We start from the raw sequence: 16,896 nt of genomic DNA, 5'->3' as shown, positions 1-16,896 counted from the left end.
CCGCAGCGAGGTCTAAGTACGAAAGATTCAGCGACATGACGTGTACCGCCTGCGAACTCTCATTGCTCAGTATGCACCGAGCGTCCCGCTTAACTCTTTAATCTCCGAGATGGAAACATCCCGAGATTAAAGCGCGATCAGATAAACAGCGCGGTCGGAGATTACGGCGAAGATTAGATTTGTTTAGATAAAATTTATTCCATATTCTACATCTCGCGCATCCTCGCTTTGGCAACTGTTTTGACAGTGCGACTGGAAGGAGAAAAATTGCCCGTTGACCATGTAAACGCAGGATTAATATATACTTCGGCACCGCTTCCAATCGAAGGGGGGGAATTTCTTTGCGAAAAGGCTAAATTGCACGAGTGGGACTTTAGACACGAGCGAGTCAGGTAACGAAAGAAAAGCAATGTATACTTAATATTGACCTGATTAGACGCCCCGGAGGAAGGGAAAATGAAGATGGGTACGAGCGGTTACTCCGGCACGGGGTCACCGAGCGCGTGCGAATAGCGCGAAGGCTCACGGCGATTAGACCGAAAAGGTCTATAAATGGCGAGTAAGTGCGGAGGCAAGAAACTCATTTGGAGTTCATGCAGAAGTGGCAAGGGAACGAGGGCGCGTTGGATGCAACGGCGGCGGCGACAGAGATGAGTCACATCCTAGATGGAGCCGCGATGGGGGAAGGGAAAGGAACAAGACCGCGGCCGTTGCGGGTCATCTTCGTGGTGCTCTTGCTCTGCCGGCTACGTGTATAATACGTTACGATCCGCGTCACTTCAGTTTCTACGGGCGCGACGTGTACACACGTGCGCGTATACGTGTGTATATATAATATATATATCATTAAATTCGAGATTTATTCCTCTCTTTCCCGCCCAGTCGCATTCCTTGTGATATCCTTTACGACCGTCTTATCCGTTCGACGTTTCGCGGAGGCGCTTCTACTATCTTAAGCGCTTTCCTCCGTATAACGGCCTCCCCGTGGCCGTCCTTGATCGCCACGCCGCGGCGTAAGAGAGTTACGCTCAAAACCGTAAACTGTCGAGTCATTTCGCGAGCGGCGGCTCTGACGCAACGCTGCTCCGAATTTAAAATGAGGAGAGACGTTTATGCATTTATGCATCTTCGACAGACAAGGCAACGCGATCTCGGAAATCTCGTTGCTCCGCGACGCGTCTTAACCCTTTGAAGCGTGGTGGTGATCCACGTTACCGCCTCAACTTCTTTACTTCTTGGCCACTTAATTTCTAGTTAACGCATTTAGGTCGGGTTTTTTTTTGTATTTTTTTTTATATCTTAGCAATGAAAGAACATAAAAAAAAGGTTGAGTAGTCTTTGATATTTATTGTAAAAGTTTTATAAATAAACAAGCATGAAAAAAACAGCAGTTTTTTTCGAAAAATTTCATTACCGACCAAGTTTTTTTAAGATTATTTCTCGAAAACTGTTCAAACCATGGTTCGGTAGAAAAATGTATGCTTCAAAGGGTTAATCCTCGAGCCAACTGTCCGCAGCATGTTAATAACGAGTTGTGTATCGTTGTTGCAGATACATCTGCGTCTGGATGCTGACGGTGGTCACGCTGAGGTGTCAGGTGAATATACTTTGCTCGCGACACCGCAACGATAGCTCGCAGAGAGCGCGCGATTTCACAGGGGACGTGTTTCTTTTCGCAGGCGACCAGCCACGAGAACGCGGAGGCCGAGGGAAATTCCGAGGATTCTGTTATCGACGACACCACCGAGGATTATTGGGCGGGCAGCGGATCGGGGCCCGACGAGGACGAGTCCTCCTCTCACAACGAAACCAGAGAAGCGTTAACTCACGAGGCCAGCGACCACGATGCTGTAAGTCACGCATCGCCAATTTGTTTCGCGCTGCGCACTTACTTATTGAAATTCACGATAGATATTGCACAAGAAGTTTCTCCCCCCCCCCCGATCTGTTATTTCTTTGTTCCGTTATCTTTGCGGAAACTTTTATTTATTTTTTTCCGTATCGCATCGATTGACGAAAACGGCATCATGCGCGCGAGCGAAACCGATAAAGGAAATTGACGCAATCGGCTTTAATTTGTACAAATCAACGATATTACTTGTGTTTAACGATCAGTGTTATGAGATTCCACTGCAGGACTTCGAGAAAAAATATTAACGATATTAATTTGTCCGTAAAAAAAAATGTGTAATAGCTTCAGATTTTTGTTATTGTATCGCAGTTATCGGGGCAGAAAGTTGTAGCGGGCAATAAAATCCTTCATCGGGCGCCCTACGGATCTCCGACAATAAATATCGCGGTGTGTGATAATAAAAAGGAAAGTGAGAGAAGTAAGAAGAGAGGCACACGCTCATCTGCCGTACGATCGCGTCCATCCAGTTAGGTTTAATTGGCAAACGGTTTCCTCGAAAGTGGATTAAAAAGAAGAAGAGTCTACGGGGAGCGCGCGCGGAGTGGGGAAAAAAGGAAGCGAAAGAATGGTAGCTCGCCCATCTGCTCAGTTTTGCGTGATTTCTCGTTAACGAATGCTCGGCGCGCAAGGCCGCGCGGCGGAGAACCTAGATGCAGGTGTTCTGCATCCGCTATGATATTCAAGAGAGTAAAAAAGGGAAGCGCTGACAGTTAACCGCAGCAAAGACGACGCGCCTCGATCGCCGGCGTGTCCTCGATCGAGGCGTAAAAATCCTGCTGAAGATCCACGGCCGGACGGCGCGCGGCCGATCGTCTCGCTTCCCTCGTGTGTGACTCTCGTCTTCGCTGCGATCGGTATCAGTAAAATCGCGGCGGATCGGTTTGCAAGAAAAATCAATTATTGCACGGGCGTTTACTCCATCCCCATAATCTTCCTCCTTTCCGCGGCACGTAGAAAATACCGATGGCCCTTTCTAAACGAAGGGCAGAAGGTTGCCCGGTGCATCAGCATCGCGGGAGGCACCTGGGGGGGGGGGAGGGGGGAGAAGCGGAATAAAAGGCCATTCCTTTGATTAATCGCTCTTTATCGATGATCTTCGGATTGCCTTTAAACTAGTTTTCGAGCGGAATCGATTTCGATCGCGAAAAAATGTGAACCAGTTTCCAGTAGAATAGAGAGAAAGGGTATCGCGGCCACGTCCGTGCGCGACCTTCGTTATATCGCAAATTGCGAGCGGATAGATCGCTTCTTGCGCCGCGTGATTCTCTCTCCGCGGGGAAAGGCCCCCATTACACCGGAGAAGAGCGCCAGAAGCGGTTTATTTAGCCTACGAGCGTTCCGTTGCGAAACGGGAGACAAGATCAATTTCATCTGCGCTGCGTACTGCCGTGTTTCCGTCCGTTCCGATTGGAGAGGCGAAGACTAATCGCACGGAAGTGCGGCGTGCAGCTTAAAGCTGTCCCGACAATTTTAAATCACCCCTGAAGAGAGAAAGCCTGTATCTACGAAAATAAAAAATCAATGTAATAGTATTACTTAAAAAAAAATATAATGGAAATCTATAACATCCGCAGAGCGCGAAGCTGATGTAAAAGAAATTAATCTTCGCGCGACACCCTTTTGTGCAACTGTGATGAAATTTTCGCATTAACTTCACGCTTCGTACGGCATTCGATCCGAGCAACGCTTCAATAATCAACTGAATCTTGGGAGAGGATTCTAAAAGAGATTGGTACAATTTATCTAAGTCATCTGAACGATCTTACTTCGACTAATGACTTTCGACACTCTAACCGCGCTACCGTTAATCACTGCATGAATGCGCATGTCTCGGCGCGACTTGATCAAATAAAGTCCTCGGAAGAAATTAACGTTCACCCGAGAAAAAAATGCGGCCCCGTCCGACGACGTCATCTCTCGGTGCGAGGCAAAACGAGAAAGCCTAAACGGTTACTCGATACTTCTTCTTTCGAGAAACGTCAACTTACATCGCGGATGCCGGCGGCCATTGGAGGAAAATGTTGTTATTATGCGCAAGATACAAGATTCAATGCCGAGTCGCGCACATGCGCCGGATGCGCACGAAATGTTGGATGCGTACAAATGTTACCTCGAATTGCTTCCAGCGAATGCTAATTTTCCAGCCAGTTATCGGAAATAGATTTGTGTTAAATTGAAACTAATAAGTTCCTGGAAGAGGTGGCCACAAAACGGAAGACGTTGTCGTGCGAAGAGCCCCGACGAGATCGAATCGGCGGCGCGTCCGACGCGAAGGAGCATTTCGTGTTATTGCATTTCCTACCCGGCCCGGTACAGTTAATACCGAAGCAGCCGTAGTTAAGCATAGCAGAAGTCGAAGGTAATCGGCACTTATCGTCCGTAATGCATTCCGATGAGATACCGCGGGAGATTCAAAGACCGCCGGTCATTTTCCGCGGAACGTAGATCAGACACCAAGCGCTCGGGCCCCGGCTTCTTGCTAGAGTCTAGAGGAACGATCTTCTAACTACTCTACTGGCCCATAAACGCCGTACGCCACTTCGCTCGTCGGGGCCCGCTCCGTTTCCCGGCAGCGCCGTACTCGAGTTCCTGAAATTCCTCAAAAGTGGAATCCGTGAAGAGAAGCAATTTCCCCGCCGGTGTGCGCGCCCGCGCGGTTTGCGGGATGGCGACCTATGTCGCGTCGCAGACATCGAGACCGCAGGCGGAACGTCGTCGTCGAGAACAGCGCGAGCGACGACGACGACGACAGAAGGAATGGGGTGAAGGAGGAGACGGAGAATCGGAAAGGACGAGGAGGAGGCGGCGGCCGGAACGGAACGGCGGTTTTTTTTCGTCACGGCATATGGAGGTTGTTCGCAACCTTTTTTCCCCCCTGATCGCTTCGTGTTCGCCACTAACCACGTGCCCGTCCTCCCCCTATCTCCCTCTCGCCGCGGCCGATCCGCCCGAGTAGGTACCGATCCGCCGTGCTCGCGTCGTGATCGCTGACAAGCGACTCAAAGTACAATATCCACCCCTCGCCCGCCCCCGCCGTCGTCATCTCATCCGCTCTTCTTGCGCCTCTTCTTGCGCGCGGCACCCGTACGCGGATGGAAGACCTCTCGGGTACCCACGCTCGACGGGGGAATGAGCTCGTAAAGCGTTAGTCACGCGTTACTCGTGCTGCCCGTTTTTCAGACTTCCTCGTCGAACTCTCTCCGCCGGCCCTTTTCGCCTCCCTGGACTCTCCGCCGACGTCGTGCCCTCCTTCTTCCGCGTATCTCTCCTCTTCGCCGTGGTCTCGACCCCCGGGCGCTTTTTCTCGCCCTTTCTCACCGCTCGCGCTCGAGCGGTAGCGATCCGTACAGGCCGGGGGTTAAACCGGATCGTTAACGTAGGAGAGGTCAGGGCTCCCGCTCGACAGGATAGTTTTGCATGGTCGGATCGCGCGAGGCTGTGTACGCGAGAATATTTCGCTGGAATCCCGCTTTCAACCGCAACACACACGGGCTAACGGCTTTGAACCTGCAAATCACTACCTGCGACTCGTTAGCGGATTCCTTTTCCGAGCTCCCGTATGAATATCATTAGTAGCAGCTGGAATTTGGCACGGGTGGCTGCTTATTAGGAGGAGGATTATTAGCGTCAACGATCAAATCTGAACACACACACACACGCGCGCGCGCGCACGGCTCGCTTGAACCGTTTTTCTGATAATAATGTAACTACGGGAAATATGTGGTAATACTCGTACACAAGGGTTGAGTATCGGCTATCGGCCATTTTTGCGAGACTGTAATTCTGTGTAACAGTAATTGGACGAACAAATTGCGCGTCCGCTGATTCAATTCAACTTGGAGAAAATAATTTTTTAATATATAATAATTTTCTGTAAAATTGTAATTAAACATTAAATTGTAAATAGCATAGGGGATCTATTAAGGGGATGCTGGAGTGATTCTGCACCTTTTGCACCTTTTGCACTTAAAACTGCCTGTTTCGTGGAAACATTTGTGTAATATACAAATTAAATGGCTCACGTGTACAGATCGAAGGCAGCTCGCTATTCCGGCTAAATTAAAGAACAATATGGCATCACTGAAACTAAGTTTGTAAGTCTAATAAAAATTAATAGTGAGCAACACACATACCACATGTACTGTATGCGTGTGTTGCTCACTATTATTTCTTATTAGACTTACAAACTTAGTTTCGGTGATGCCATATTGTTCTTTCATTTGGCCGGAATAGCGAGCTGCTCTCGATCTGTACACGTAAGTCATTTAATTTGTATATTACACAAGTGTTTCCGCGAACTGATAGTTTCTAGGTTAGAAAGGTGCAAAAGTGCAGAATCACTCCAGCATCCCCTTAACTGTCCGTGAAGTGTATACATCAGTTACTCGAGTAGCTGAAGATTTAATTGTCAGAGAGCTAACGAGTTGCAATACGACGACCAGCTATATCGTATTAACGAAAACTGTTTCTGGCTTCTCTGAAAGGTCGTGTACGTTGGCGACGGCGCCGCTTACGTGCCAGTGCCGTCGTTGAAGAATCGGCCGTTGAATCCGAATCTTCAGGCTCTGCAGACTCTCCAGGGCTTGCAGGGCCTCGCTGGGAACGGAGGTACAGGCGTGGTCGGCGACGACGATTGGAGGAGACATCCGGAAACCTGGGACCGCGAGCACCGAAGGTACCGGCCCAACACGACGAGAGTGCAACGTGAGTACGGTGGCAGCGGCTCCTTTTATCTTTTCGTTGAATTCAATTATTATCGCGCAGACGGACTCGATGATAATATTAAAATAAACGGCCCGCCGTAAGTGCGGTAATTAGTGGCCCCCCGACAGACTGAGCTTTTACGACGAGGTAAATTAAATATTAATCAAGTGAGTACACTATATAAGGCAATTACTCTTCGAGTCCGCACAATCTCCCGGGCTAATAGAAATTTCCTGGTTTGTAAGTAGTTGTAATGGCGGTTTGCATCAAGACGCTAATTCAGCGGAAATACGTTGCGAAAGGGTATTGATTATGATCGCTCGAGAGCCAACAGGAATCTCTATTTAGTCGATAATGGATTATCGGCTCAATTTAACTCGCGATTACATTATTGCGCTGGCGCAGGTAAGGGGGGCGCGGGGGAATGTATTTAGAGCAAGAGGACGTTGAAACGATGGGACGGGGATCCGCTATTTCCCGTCCGAATAGAAGCGCCGACAAAAAGCGTCTACGGTATCGGTCTGGTGGGTCAGTGTGCCTCGGAGGAAAGACCGCGGTGTCGTCGTCGCTTTAGCATGTCGATCCGTTATTTTTCTCTCCATTGTCCGGCGGGGGGAAGGGGGGGAGGGACAGACCGGGGCCCGCGGACGGCGCGCGTTATAGGACAAAGTACTTCCCTCCGGTGTCTCGGTCGATCGACCTGGAAGAATCGCTAGTCGTGGACCGCGCTGGTATATATCCGTCCATCTCGGTCCCCCGGCCTAGCGCACGCCCGGGAATTCAGAGTGCGATGGCGAATGGCTACCGTTAGAGAGGAGGCAATTAAAACGGTGTCGGAAAGTCGTACGACGCTCCTGACATGGAGGGTACAGTGGCAGAGATACACCACCTTGCTTGCGGCGGCGTTGCGCTCCTCCGCGACGGGCATCTGCAATCGTCATCGTCGTCATCGGCTCTCGAGGACCGTCATCATCATCCCGCGCGATCATCATTATCCGGCATCTGGATCGCCGATTGCCTCGTGAAACTCGAGCACACGACCCGCGCGCAGATATCCCCGACGCGTGCACGGCGTCGGTAATCGGCGACAGCTCGTTTCTGGCATCGCTTTTTCCGCGAGAAAATTGCGACGCCGCGTCGCAATGAAAATGATGTTCACGAGCGGCCGTTACGTTATTTTTTTCCCCCCCTCTCGTGCCGGCGCGTACGATGACGTGAAGTTATGTCGTCGAGTCCGCGGGAATTCGCCGAATGATTTAATGCTTATCTCGAATACATACGCGCTCGTGACACCATCAGCGAGGTCCTTCGGGCCATGCAGTTATTATTACATCGCGATCTCCTTTCGCACTGTTTCTCTTTCACAGCGATCGGTCTCCCGTCTAATTCGCATCGCGATCTCTGAATGGCGTCTGCTGGAAATGCAGCAAATTTACGCGATTCGCAACTTTGTGATTCAGCGACGCGGGGTCACTGCCTCCGAATTGACTTCGCAATGATTTTTCCATCCTGTCCGGACGAAGTGCCTCGACGAGGGCGAAGGCTTAATCAATGACTCATTAAAATTCTAATCGGCCGATGCTTCAGTTTTAATCTCTCGCGTAGCGGGCGCGCGGCAGTAATTAATGCCAGTAGAACAAAACATTAATAGCGCCGACGCGGTGTCCCGTTACGAAAGAATAATAGACAATGTCCTGTGAAAATAAAATTAATTTCCTACGCGTGCGTATAATTTCCTACGGCGCGTATGTGTTACGCTCATCCGCCGCGATGCGATTTTTTTCTGGAGCCCCCGAGTTTATTGTGAATGCCTGGGCGCTCACTGTTCGTACATATGGCGAGTAATCAACATAGCACAGGCATCGCTGCCTGATACTCCTGGAGAAAATTACAGCGTGTTTCGTCGTAATGTAAATAAATAACATTTACGGGACGGAGTCGCGTACAGCCTATCGCAAGGCCTCCCTCCGCGAGCCCTTTTAATTGCATTTTGCGGAAAATTACGACTGGAAACCGCGCGTTGTAAGAAAAATGCTTTAACGACACGTCGTTCCCCCCCCCCTCCCCCTCCTCCTCCTCCTCCTCCTCTCGCCCTTGCCCTTCTACCGCCCCTTCGACCAGAACGAAGCGTCTATTACACCACTTTTTGCATTTTTGCCGTCTGCAATTAATCGTTTCATGTTTCTTAACTAAACGATTATGCGGCAATTTGCTTCACCGATACCTATTATTCACGTGGGACGAAGATACGATCATCTATTATTCATGAACTTTGTAGAGAATCAATATTGGAATCGTAAAATTATCATTCAAAAATATTATTACGTAAGCTTATGTAGGGCGTTGCCGGGGTCTTCTCTCTCTCGTTACGAGGCAACGATTTCTCCCGTAATCTGGGTGTCGAAAAGGATCGAATTGTAGCGATCTGATAAATCATACGACGCGCATATCCAGGAAACGCGCTTTATTGAAAAAAAAAAGAATCGATACGATCAACCAGATGACATTTTTGAGAAGATCGAAGTACCGGAGCCCCGCGGGACGACGGGACGATCGATGATCGCGTTGCTACGGTAAATTTCCTAAAACATTCCTGCCACTGGCAATGACGAATGCCAAGCCCGGCCTACGAAGCTCCCTGGTTCAATGAAGTCGTAAAGTCGAGCCGCTCGTTCTCCGCGGGAACTTGAGGCCACCCGCGGTATCGTCAATTACGCGAAAGAGAGCCCATTAGGTTTAATGTATCCTCCCCGGCAACGCTCATACGTCCTCGGGGTTCCAGGTCCATTCCGCTACCTCTTTCCCTTTTACTTCTCCCACGCGGCGTTTTCTGCCGCGCAGCGCTGCTCCTCGGGGCGATTTTGCAGCCAATTTGAATTCGGACCGGCGAACAAAAAGCACCGAGCGTCAAAAAGTGGAATATAACGCGCGCGTGTTAAGAGTAGCAGCGGGGCCTCAAGGGAAAACTCGACGGTATCCTCCGCGTCTCGCCGCGACCGCTCTCGGCACGTCCGAGCAAATATCGGCGTTGCTCAACTCTTCCCATTGTCTGCCCACTGACAGAGTTTTGCCGGACGATGAACACAAAGCACGTATCCGCAATTCTAATAAGCGCGTGCGTATACGCGCGTATATACGTACGTGCGCCGCTCGAAAATGCGCTCGGCACACTCGCGACGGCGCGATGCGTAGGACGAGGGTGAAACGGAACGGTTGTATCATCGGCATGCGCCTCCGGTGTAACTATCTGCCCATCGCTATCTTTTTATTTTTCCACGAGCCTACGATAGCGCGCGTCAGATTTCTTCCTCGTCTCTTTTTCGTTTGCCCAATCGCATCGAGGCTGGGCCGGTTCAGTTTTACCCCGGTAGCACAGTGCATTGGCTAAACATTGGCCGAATATTGACTCAATGTTGCTTATATTAGAGACGCATTGGCCGATATTTGCCCAACGCAAAGCCAATTGGCTGTGGAATAAATGTAAATATTGTACGACAATAATTATATAATATTAGATTTATATTGGAAATGCACTGGCCAATATTTAACAATGTAATAAGAACGTGGTCTAATATTGCATCAATAGACATCTTGGCTAAATAAGAGAAGGCGCCCATCTCACAATATTGGAGCAATATTGGGAATACTAGATTTACATTATTTCCTAATATTACACCATTATATTGTGCTACTTTAGCACAGTGCATTGACCGATATTGTCCAACGGAAAGCCAATATTGGCTATGGAATAAGTGTAAATATTGTACGACAATATTTATATAATATTAGATTTATATTAGAAGTGCACTGGCTAATATTTGCCAATGTAACAAGAATATTGGTATAATATTGTATCAATAGACACATTGGCTAAATAAGAGAAGGCGTCCATCTCACAATATTGGAGCAATATTGGGAATACTAGATTTACATTATTTCCCAATATATGTACTGTGCTACTAGGGTAACTACTATGTTAACAAATTCCGGCTGCCGATCTCACAATTACTACGAAGATTTGATTTCTATGGACGTTTGCTTCAGAGAAAGAGACGCGTCGAAATTAATTTAAATGAATTAGTCTTACGATCTCACTTCGATAGCCAGCGACGATATTGTACCTTTACCTGCGAATTAAATATAACGCGACCGTCGAGCGTATTCGAGTGGCATGCGAGGATGCCGCGCGTCCTACGATGACGGTGTGCGTGGGACGAGCGTGGGTCACGAAACGAAAAGGTTGTATCATCGGCCGACACCTCGAGTGTAACTATCTTCATCCTCCATCAATCTCCATTCCGCTTTGCGGTTACGTTGCTACAGTGGAAACGGCTTCTTACCACGAAGAGCGCCTATACGGGACCCCCAACTTACTTTCACTCGTCATCGACGACCGGTTTTCCACTCGCTCCTATCCGCGAATCTGCGATTTTCCGCGCCCGGTTTCTACACGCGAGTGACGACAGGCTCTGCCGGCCGCGGACGTACGCCCACGCGATGACCGATCGACACGCTTCCATCTTCTGCGATTGATCCTCGTTTGAGTCCGACACGTTTCGGAGTGACAATTGACCGGGCCCGATATGGTAACGCCGTTTGCGCTCTCTCGAGAACCTCTCCTCGCCCGGGGAAGGAAATTTACATCTTGTAGGTAAAATTATTACCTTATACAATAAGTAAACTGCTTGGCTCTTAATTGTGTAAATTTTACAAGTTGCTGTAAATTTTCATCAAGCATAAACAAGCATTTGCACAACAAAAAGTAAACAATTTTGGTAAAAGTACACAAATTTATATATTTCCGTTATTAATAGTGAAATCGCTACACTTATTATGTATGTATGTAATTTTACAGACTTTTTTTACAGTGTACGATCGATCCTTGGCTACAAGTAATTTAATTTACTCGTGTCGTCAATCGTAATGCATAGCATGTTTAAATATATTGAAGTTCCACTTAAATATAGCTTAAATTATTTTATCTTATATAATTCATATCAACTGATCTCTTTCGCAAGGTCGCATCTCGATTTTACGCAATTTTCCGTTGTTGTGCTTAAACGCCGAAAAGCGTTTGCTTATCCCGGCCCAGAACGTGGGCTAATATTAACAATTAGCCCGTGTTCTTTTTCAGCGATAATAATTTATCATCCAAATGTCGATCTTTAGCAAATGCAGGCACAATGGTAGGCGCGACACGTTGGTTTCCTCCGCCAGTCCGCGTATCTGGCTACACGGTCCTCCATTTTTTCTTTCGACATCGGAGATTCCACCTAGACCTTCTCGATTTCGCAAACATAAGAAAATGTAAACGGAGATTATCGTTGCTGATGAATCTCAACATAATTATGCGTACAATGAAATATAAAACAGCGGAATGTAGATTTAATCGCGAGAAACGCGGATTGGAGAAAAAGTTTGCGCGCAAAAGAAATTTGTAGAATATTTTACACCGGGCACAGCGGTTGCACAATCGTTAATTAAACCTTATATTTTAGACATCGAGGCGGAGTGTCAAGATGACTACATGAAAATCAGGATCGGATTCAACGGATCCTTCACCGGCCTCTTGTATTCAGCAGGTAAAATTAATGACGCCGACTAAATGGCTTATTAATGCACAATTATTTTCACTATCGCGCCAGTTACCCGGAACCTTATTCTCGATTCGCCGATAAACACCGCCGTATTTTTGCGGTCTTTATCATGCGTCGTATATATCGCAATTAAATAATGCCGAGGCTCAGGCGTTTGAACGCCGTTTGTACTTGTATGAAATTTATATAAATATCCCGATGCATATTACGCAAATTGCGCGGCGTGGAAGAAGTCACGGTGCCGAGAGTTTTGCGCTACACTCTCCATTCTGGAGAGGCTCGACGTAATACTGCACCTAAAATATGTGGCTGCATAACTGGCCGCATCACTGGCATCCGCAATTACCTCGGCAGACAGTGAGACGAGTGTACGTCCGCGCTAACGAGGTAATGGCGGAAATTATCGTAAAGCGATCGGCGGCCGTCCACATCGGCCGCGCCAGAATTTTTCTTTCGCCGTCGTAAGTCCATCTGTCCGTTCTAGTAAGATACTTCCGTTATTTAAGAAGTGTACCGCGGCCGTGCCTTCTGGCGGTGGACGCGACGCGGCGGCAAAAAGTGCACCATCGCCAAGTGATTTCTTCGCAAATCAACTCGGCGAGGCGACCCCTTCGCGAACCTCGCATCTGTTCAGTGTCGATTCTGCTAATCCGCGACTCTCTCGTTGATCGTTAATGAGCGCCCGTTAATCAACATTTCCATAATGAGCGAGTCGCCTTTGTGCTAACGCGGACGTGGTAGCCTCGCGAAACATTAAAGCCTCCTCTGATTGAATCTAGCAGGATGGCTAAAAAGCCCGACCACTGTAATCCTCGGCTTGCCAGCACCGGCGTTAACGAGTGCACTTGGTGTTTCCTCCACTTACGCGCGATTTGCCTGCGATGAAAATGCACCCAGCGTCCGCCTATTCTTCGCGCGGTACGCGAACGCCGCGAGGAAGATTGCTTGATAGACGAGATATCGGCCCGATACCCGATGCCGATGCGGCCGCGTTCCAGACGAACGGGAATAATCGCTTTTAATTGCAGGCTACTCGTACGATCCCGATTGCATGTACGTTAATGGGACCGGCCGCGACTACTACGAGTTCTACATTCAGCTGAATCGGTGCGGCACCCTCGGCGAGAACACTCATCATCAGGACAGCAGGAAGAATCCGACGGTACGTAAAATAGACGAGCGCGAGCGCGTCGCGGAATGACGGGTCGTTACTTTAGCGTGAACCGCGCCGGTCGACAAGGAATAATAATGATTAACGACACGGGGAGGGGGGGGGGGAATGTGAGAGCACGGCGGTGGCGGCTTATTCTTAATCTCGATAATTAGAGAAGATTAGACGTCGCGCCGCAGACCGCGCGGGAACGTAGACACCGCTATTATGGTGGCTGCGGGGATCACGTGGGAAATGAGACCCGACGACATCGCTCGCAACTTGTCTGTCTTTTCAGAAAAATCTCATGTGGAACACGGTCACGGTGCAGTACAATCCGCTGATAGAGGAGGAATTCGACGAGCACTTCAAGGTGACCTGCGAGTACGGCTACGACTTTTGGAAGACGGTGACGTTTCCCTTTCTCGATGTCGAGTGAGTTGTCTTGTTGCTTTTTCAAATAAAGTGCCGGCCGTAACGAGACGGTACGTCGATACGTCGGCACGGGCTCCGGGTAGAAACAGTACGAAGGGTCATATCGATCAAAAGGCTCCAAGTGGCTTTCGTAATGCACGCGAGGAACACGACATGATCCGCCGTCTGAAACCTCCGATTACGCGGGCACGATGGAACGTTTCGCGCGAGGCGTTTACGTAATATCTACGATAATGTCTAACATCTGTGCTATCCTGCCGGCGCGAAGTAGGCCGTGCTGCTCGCGAGATAACGGACACGCATTCTTCCTGCGCCTCTTACGCACCCACCTTCTTCCAGGGTCGCGACGGGAAATCCCGTAGTCTTCACCCTGCAGCCTCCGGAGTGCTACATGGAAATCAGATACGGTTACGGGACCACTGGAACTAGAGTGGCTGGACCAGTTCGCGTCGGCGATCCCCTGACTCTCATTATCTACATGCGCAGCAAATACGGTAAGCCTTGTGCGCGCAGCTTAACCGCAGCTTCGCCACGTAAATCGCTGCGACGCATAATGGATTCGACCCCCGCTGGGTTCACTACGCTTGAAACGGACAGCGAATGAGGGACAATGGAAAATGTAAAAGATTGCCAGCGTTAAATAATTGATCAATGGCTCGTTGCCTCATTAACGTCTCATTATACAAACGAATCAATTAGATTGTACATACATGTGTGTCACTTTTGTCTCTTTACGGTACATTAATGTTGGCACTTTCTCAGAATCGTTTCGCAAAATTTCATCAAAGCACGTTTAATCGTAAAGGCAGCTGTTCCGTTTACATAAAACATAAACTGTAAATTATAACAGACTATCGATGTTGCAATTATGTTGCAGTCGTGTGTGTGTGTTCAGAGACAAATGACGACAAAAAGTCAATAATAGTGAAACGAAAAATAAGTATTGCTGCAAATCATTTCACAATTGTTGCCGTTCCCGCAAATCATTCACAGTACGCATTTTCGTGCATCTCCTTTCTTACCCGACGCCTAGCCTAATCATACGACGCACGATTCCGCCAAGCTATCATTCGACAGCGGTAACGGTATAAGATGAACAGCAGAAGACTTTGTCAGTCGGCTAGTCAGTCCAACCTCGGTAATTTGCGAAAGATGCGGAAATGCTGGCGAGGAGATATGAAAATGTGTGTGCTTCGACGTAACGACAGATGTCTGTACTTTAACGAGTCAGGCTTCTGTATTTACGTCTACATCACTTATGTCATGCGAATCTATGTCAGAAGGTAGAGGACGTCATATCTTATCCTCATGTTGCCGCCTTTGACTAATTGGTTTCGTTATTGTGACGACATTTCATGGAGGCTAATCATCGCTTCTTACCTAATTATAATAAATCTCTAAGAACGGTTCTCTGAGTCTTGTATATCCATCTTAAAGTAATCTCTCTTCGCTAAAATCTATTTCAATTTATGAATCACTAAATCTTGCATTATGCTTTCATAAATAATGGCACATCAGATTTGATGATTTTCAAATAAATGTGAATATCTTTTTGCAGACGGCTTTGACATCGTCGTAAATGACTGCTACGCTCATAATGGCGGGAACAAAAGGATTCAACTGATCGATCAATACGGGTGTCCGGTGGATGACAAACTTATCAGCCGGTTTCGTGGTTCCTGGTCGGAGAGTGGCCTGTTCGAGACGCAAGTTTTTGCTTATATGAAGACCTTCAGGTTCACGGGATCGCCGGCTCTGTATATCGAATGCGATGTTCGCATGTGCCACGGAAGATGTCCGGTAACCAGATGTTTCTTAGTACAATTAGTATCACTAATCGGTTTTACTCTAAGATTATTAATTAAGATTATCTATTTCACGCTTATTGAATTTGATCAAGTGCCATAAAATTAGCTACACTTAAAATATTTTAATTATTATTATTTTATTACACAAAAAGTTTAACAACTTTTATGCGTTGTATTTAATCCTTCGAGTTTATATTACACGTTTCGTAAGTTTCGCAATGAAACCGAAAACCAATATAAAAAAAGCGCGGATATTTTTGCGCAATGCCATTTGACACATTTCTGTTATCTGTGTCTGAAACTACGAGTTCCAGTTTCATAGAAAACTTCAGTTTGAACGGTTCACCTGTATTTCAGAGCCAACCTTGCCACTGGAGAAACGCGAAGAATGTGGTGAAGCGATCGGCACCGGAAATAGGTGGACTGTCGACGCCGGCAACTAGTTTGTCGGAGAACGTGAACCTCTTCCAGTCTCTTCGCGTTCTTCAGGAAGGCGAGGCGGACACGGAACTGTTCCAGAATTCCACCAGCTTCTCTCGCAGCGGTAAAAAAACCGATATACACAATTATGTCAAACATAATTTTTTACTGTTAGAACAATTACACGTCGTGCATTTATCACAGCTTCGTTCAGTGAGAAGTGCTCCACTTTTTTTTTATTACAGTTGCGTTATGGCGGGCACTGATTCGAAACGAACGAAGCTTGCAAATATAATATATTGCATACTACGCTTCGGTAAAAGTAATAAAAGTAATAAATAATAAATTTATTTCTGCAATTATCAAACAAATTGAAGTGTCTCTTACAAACATTCGGGAATCATGAGCAAACGTTTAATATCTCGATTTTATACATACAATCTTTTACCATGGGGGATGAATTACCAATCGAAACTGTAGCCAATCCGGGAAACAATGGAAAAAATCTCGTTATACAGGGTGGGCCATTTTAATTTATACAGTCCATTTTTTAAAAAACTAAAAGAGATATGAAAAAATGTTTCAGACAACAGTTGTATGGTTTCGAGGGGGACATAAGATGGTACCATAGGTTTGACCTTGAAGAGTAATTTGAAGGTCACATGAAGGTTACCTTCAATTTCTTAAATGGAACCTACTATTTCTCGTTACATATTCTTGTAGGTTATCTCGAGAGCTTTCCAAAACACTATAATAAAGTATTTTTTTGTTAAGAACTTTTTGAGTTATTAAGGTTTGAAAGTTTCAATATTTAGACGTAAATTACAAAATATCTTGTAAAATATTCATTTTTTTATCATCTTACCTTAA

General features: G+C 47.2%; 1 protein-coding gene across 2 annotated transcripts in view; it reads left to right on the top strand.

Moving 5' to 3' along the window:
* The window catches only part of LOC105565930, a 92,410-nt gene that overhangs the window by 72,468 nt on the left and 3,046 nt on the right, over positions 1 to 16,896 (top strand). For both annotated transcript variants that reach the window (XM_012019524.1, XM_012019523.1), the window contains exons 2-10: positions 1,552 to 1,597; positions 1,680 to 1,850; positions 6,397 to 6,616; positions 12,115 to 12,198; positions 13,242 to 13,375; positions 13,662 to 13,798; positions 14,138 to 14,292; positions 15,357 to 15,598; positions 15,964 to 16,150. In XM_012019524.1, coding sequence (XP_011874914.1) covers positions 1,568 to 1,597; positions 1,680 to 1,850; positions 6,397 to 6,616; positions 12,115 to 12,198; positions 13,242 to 13,375; positions 13,662 to 13,798; positions 14,138 to 14,292; positions 15,357 to 15,598; positions 15,964 to 16,150 — 1,360 coding nt within the window. In that variant the 5' untranslated portion in view covers positions 1,552 to 1,567. The remainder of the gene's footprint in view (positions 1 to 1,551; positions 1,598 to 1,679; positions 1,851 to 6,396; positions 6,617 to 12,114; positions 12,199 to 13,241; positions 13,376 to 13,661; positions 13,799 to 14,137; positions 14,293 to 15,356; positions 15,599 to 15,963; positions 16,151 to 16,896) is intronic.

Source organism: Vollenhovia emeryi, unplaced genomic scaffold (assembly GCF_000949405.1).
Source record: "Vollenhovia emeryi isolate VEMERY1.0 unplaced genomic scaffold, V.emery_V1.0 DF939148.1, whole genome shotgun sequence".
Classification (NCBI taxonomy): Eukaryota; Metazoa; Arthropoda; class Insecta; order Hymenoptera; family Formicidae; genus Vollenhovia; species Vollenhovia emeryi.
Note: the sequence above shows the minus strand (reverse complement) of the source record. Positions and strands in the feature narration are given on the sequence as shown.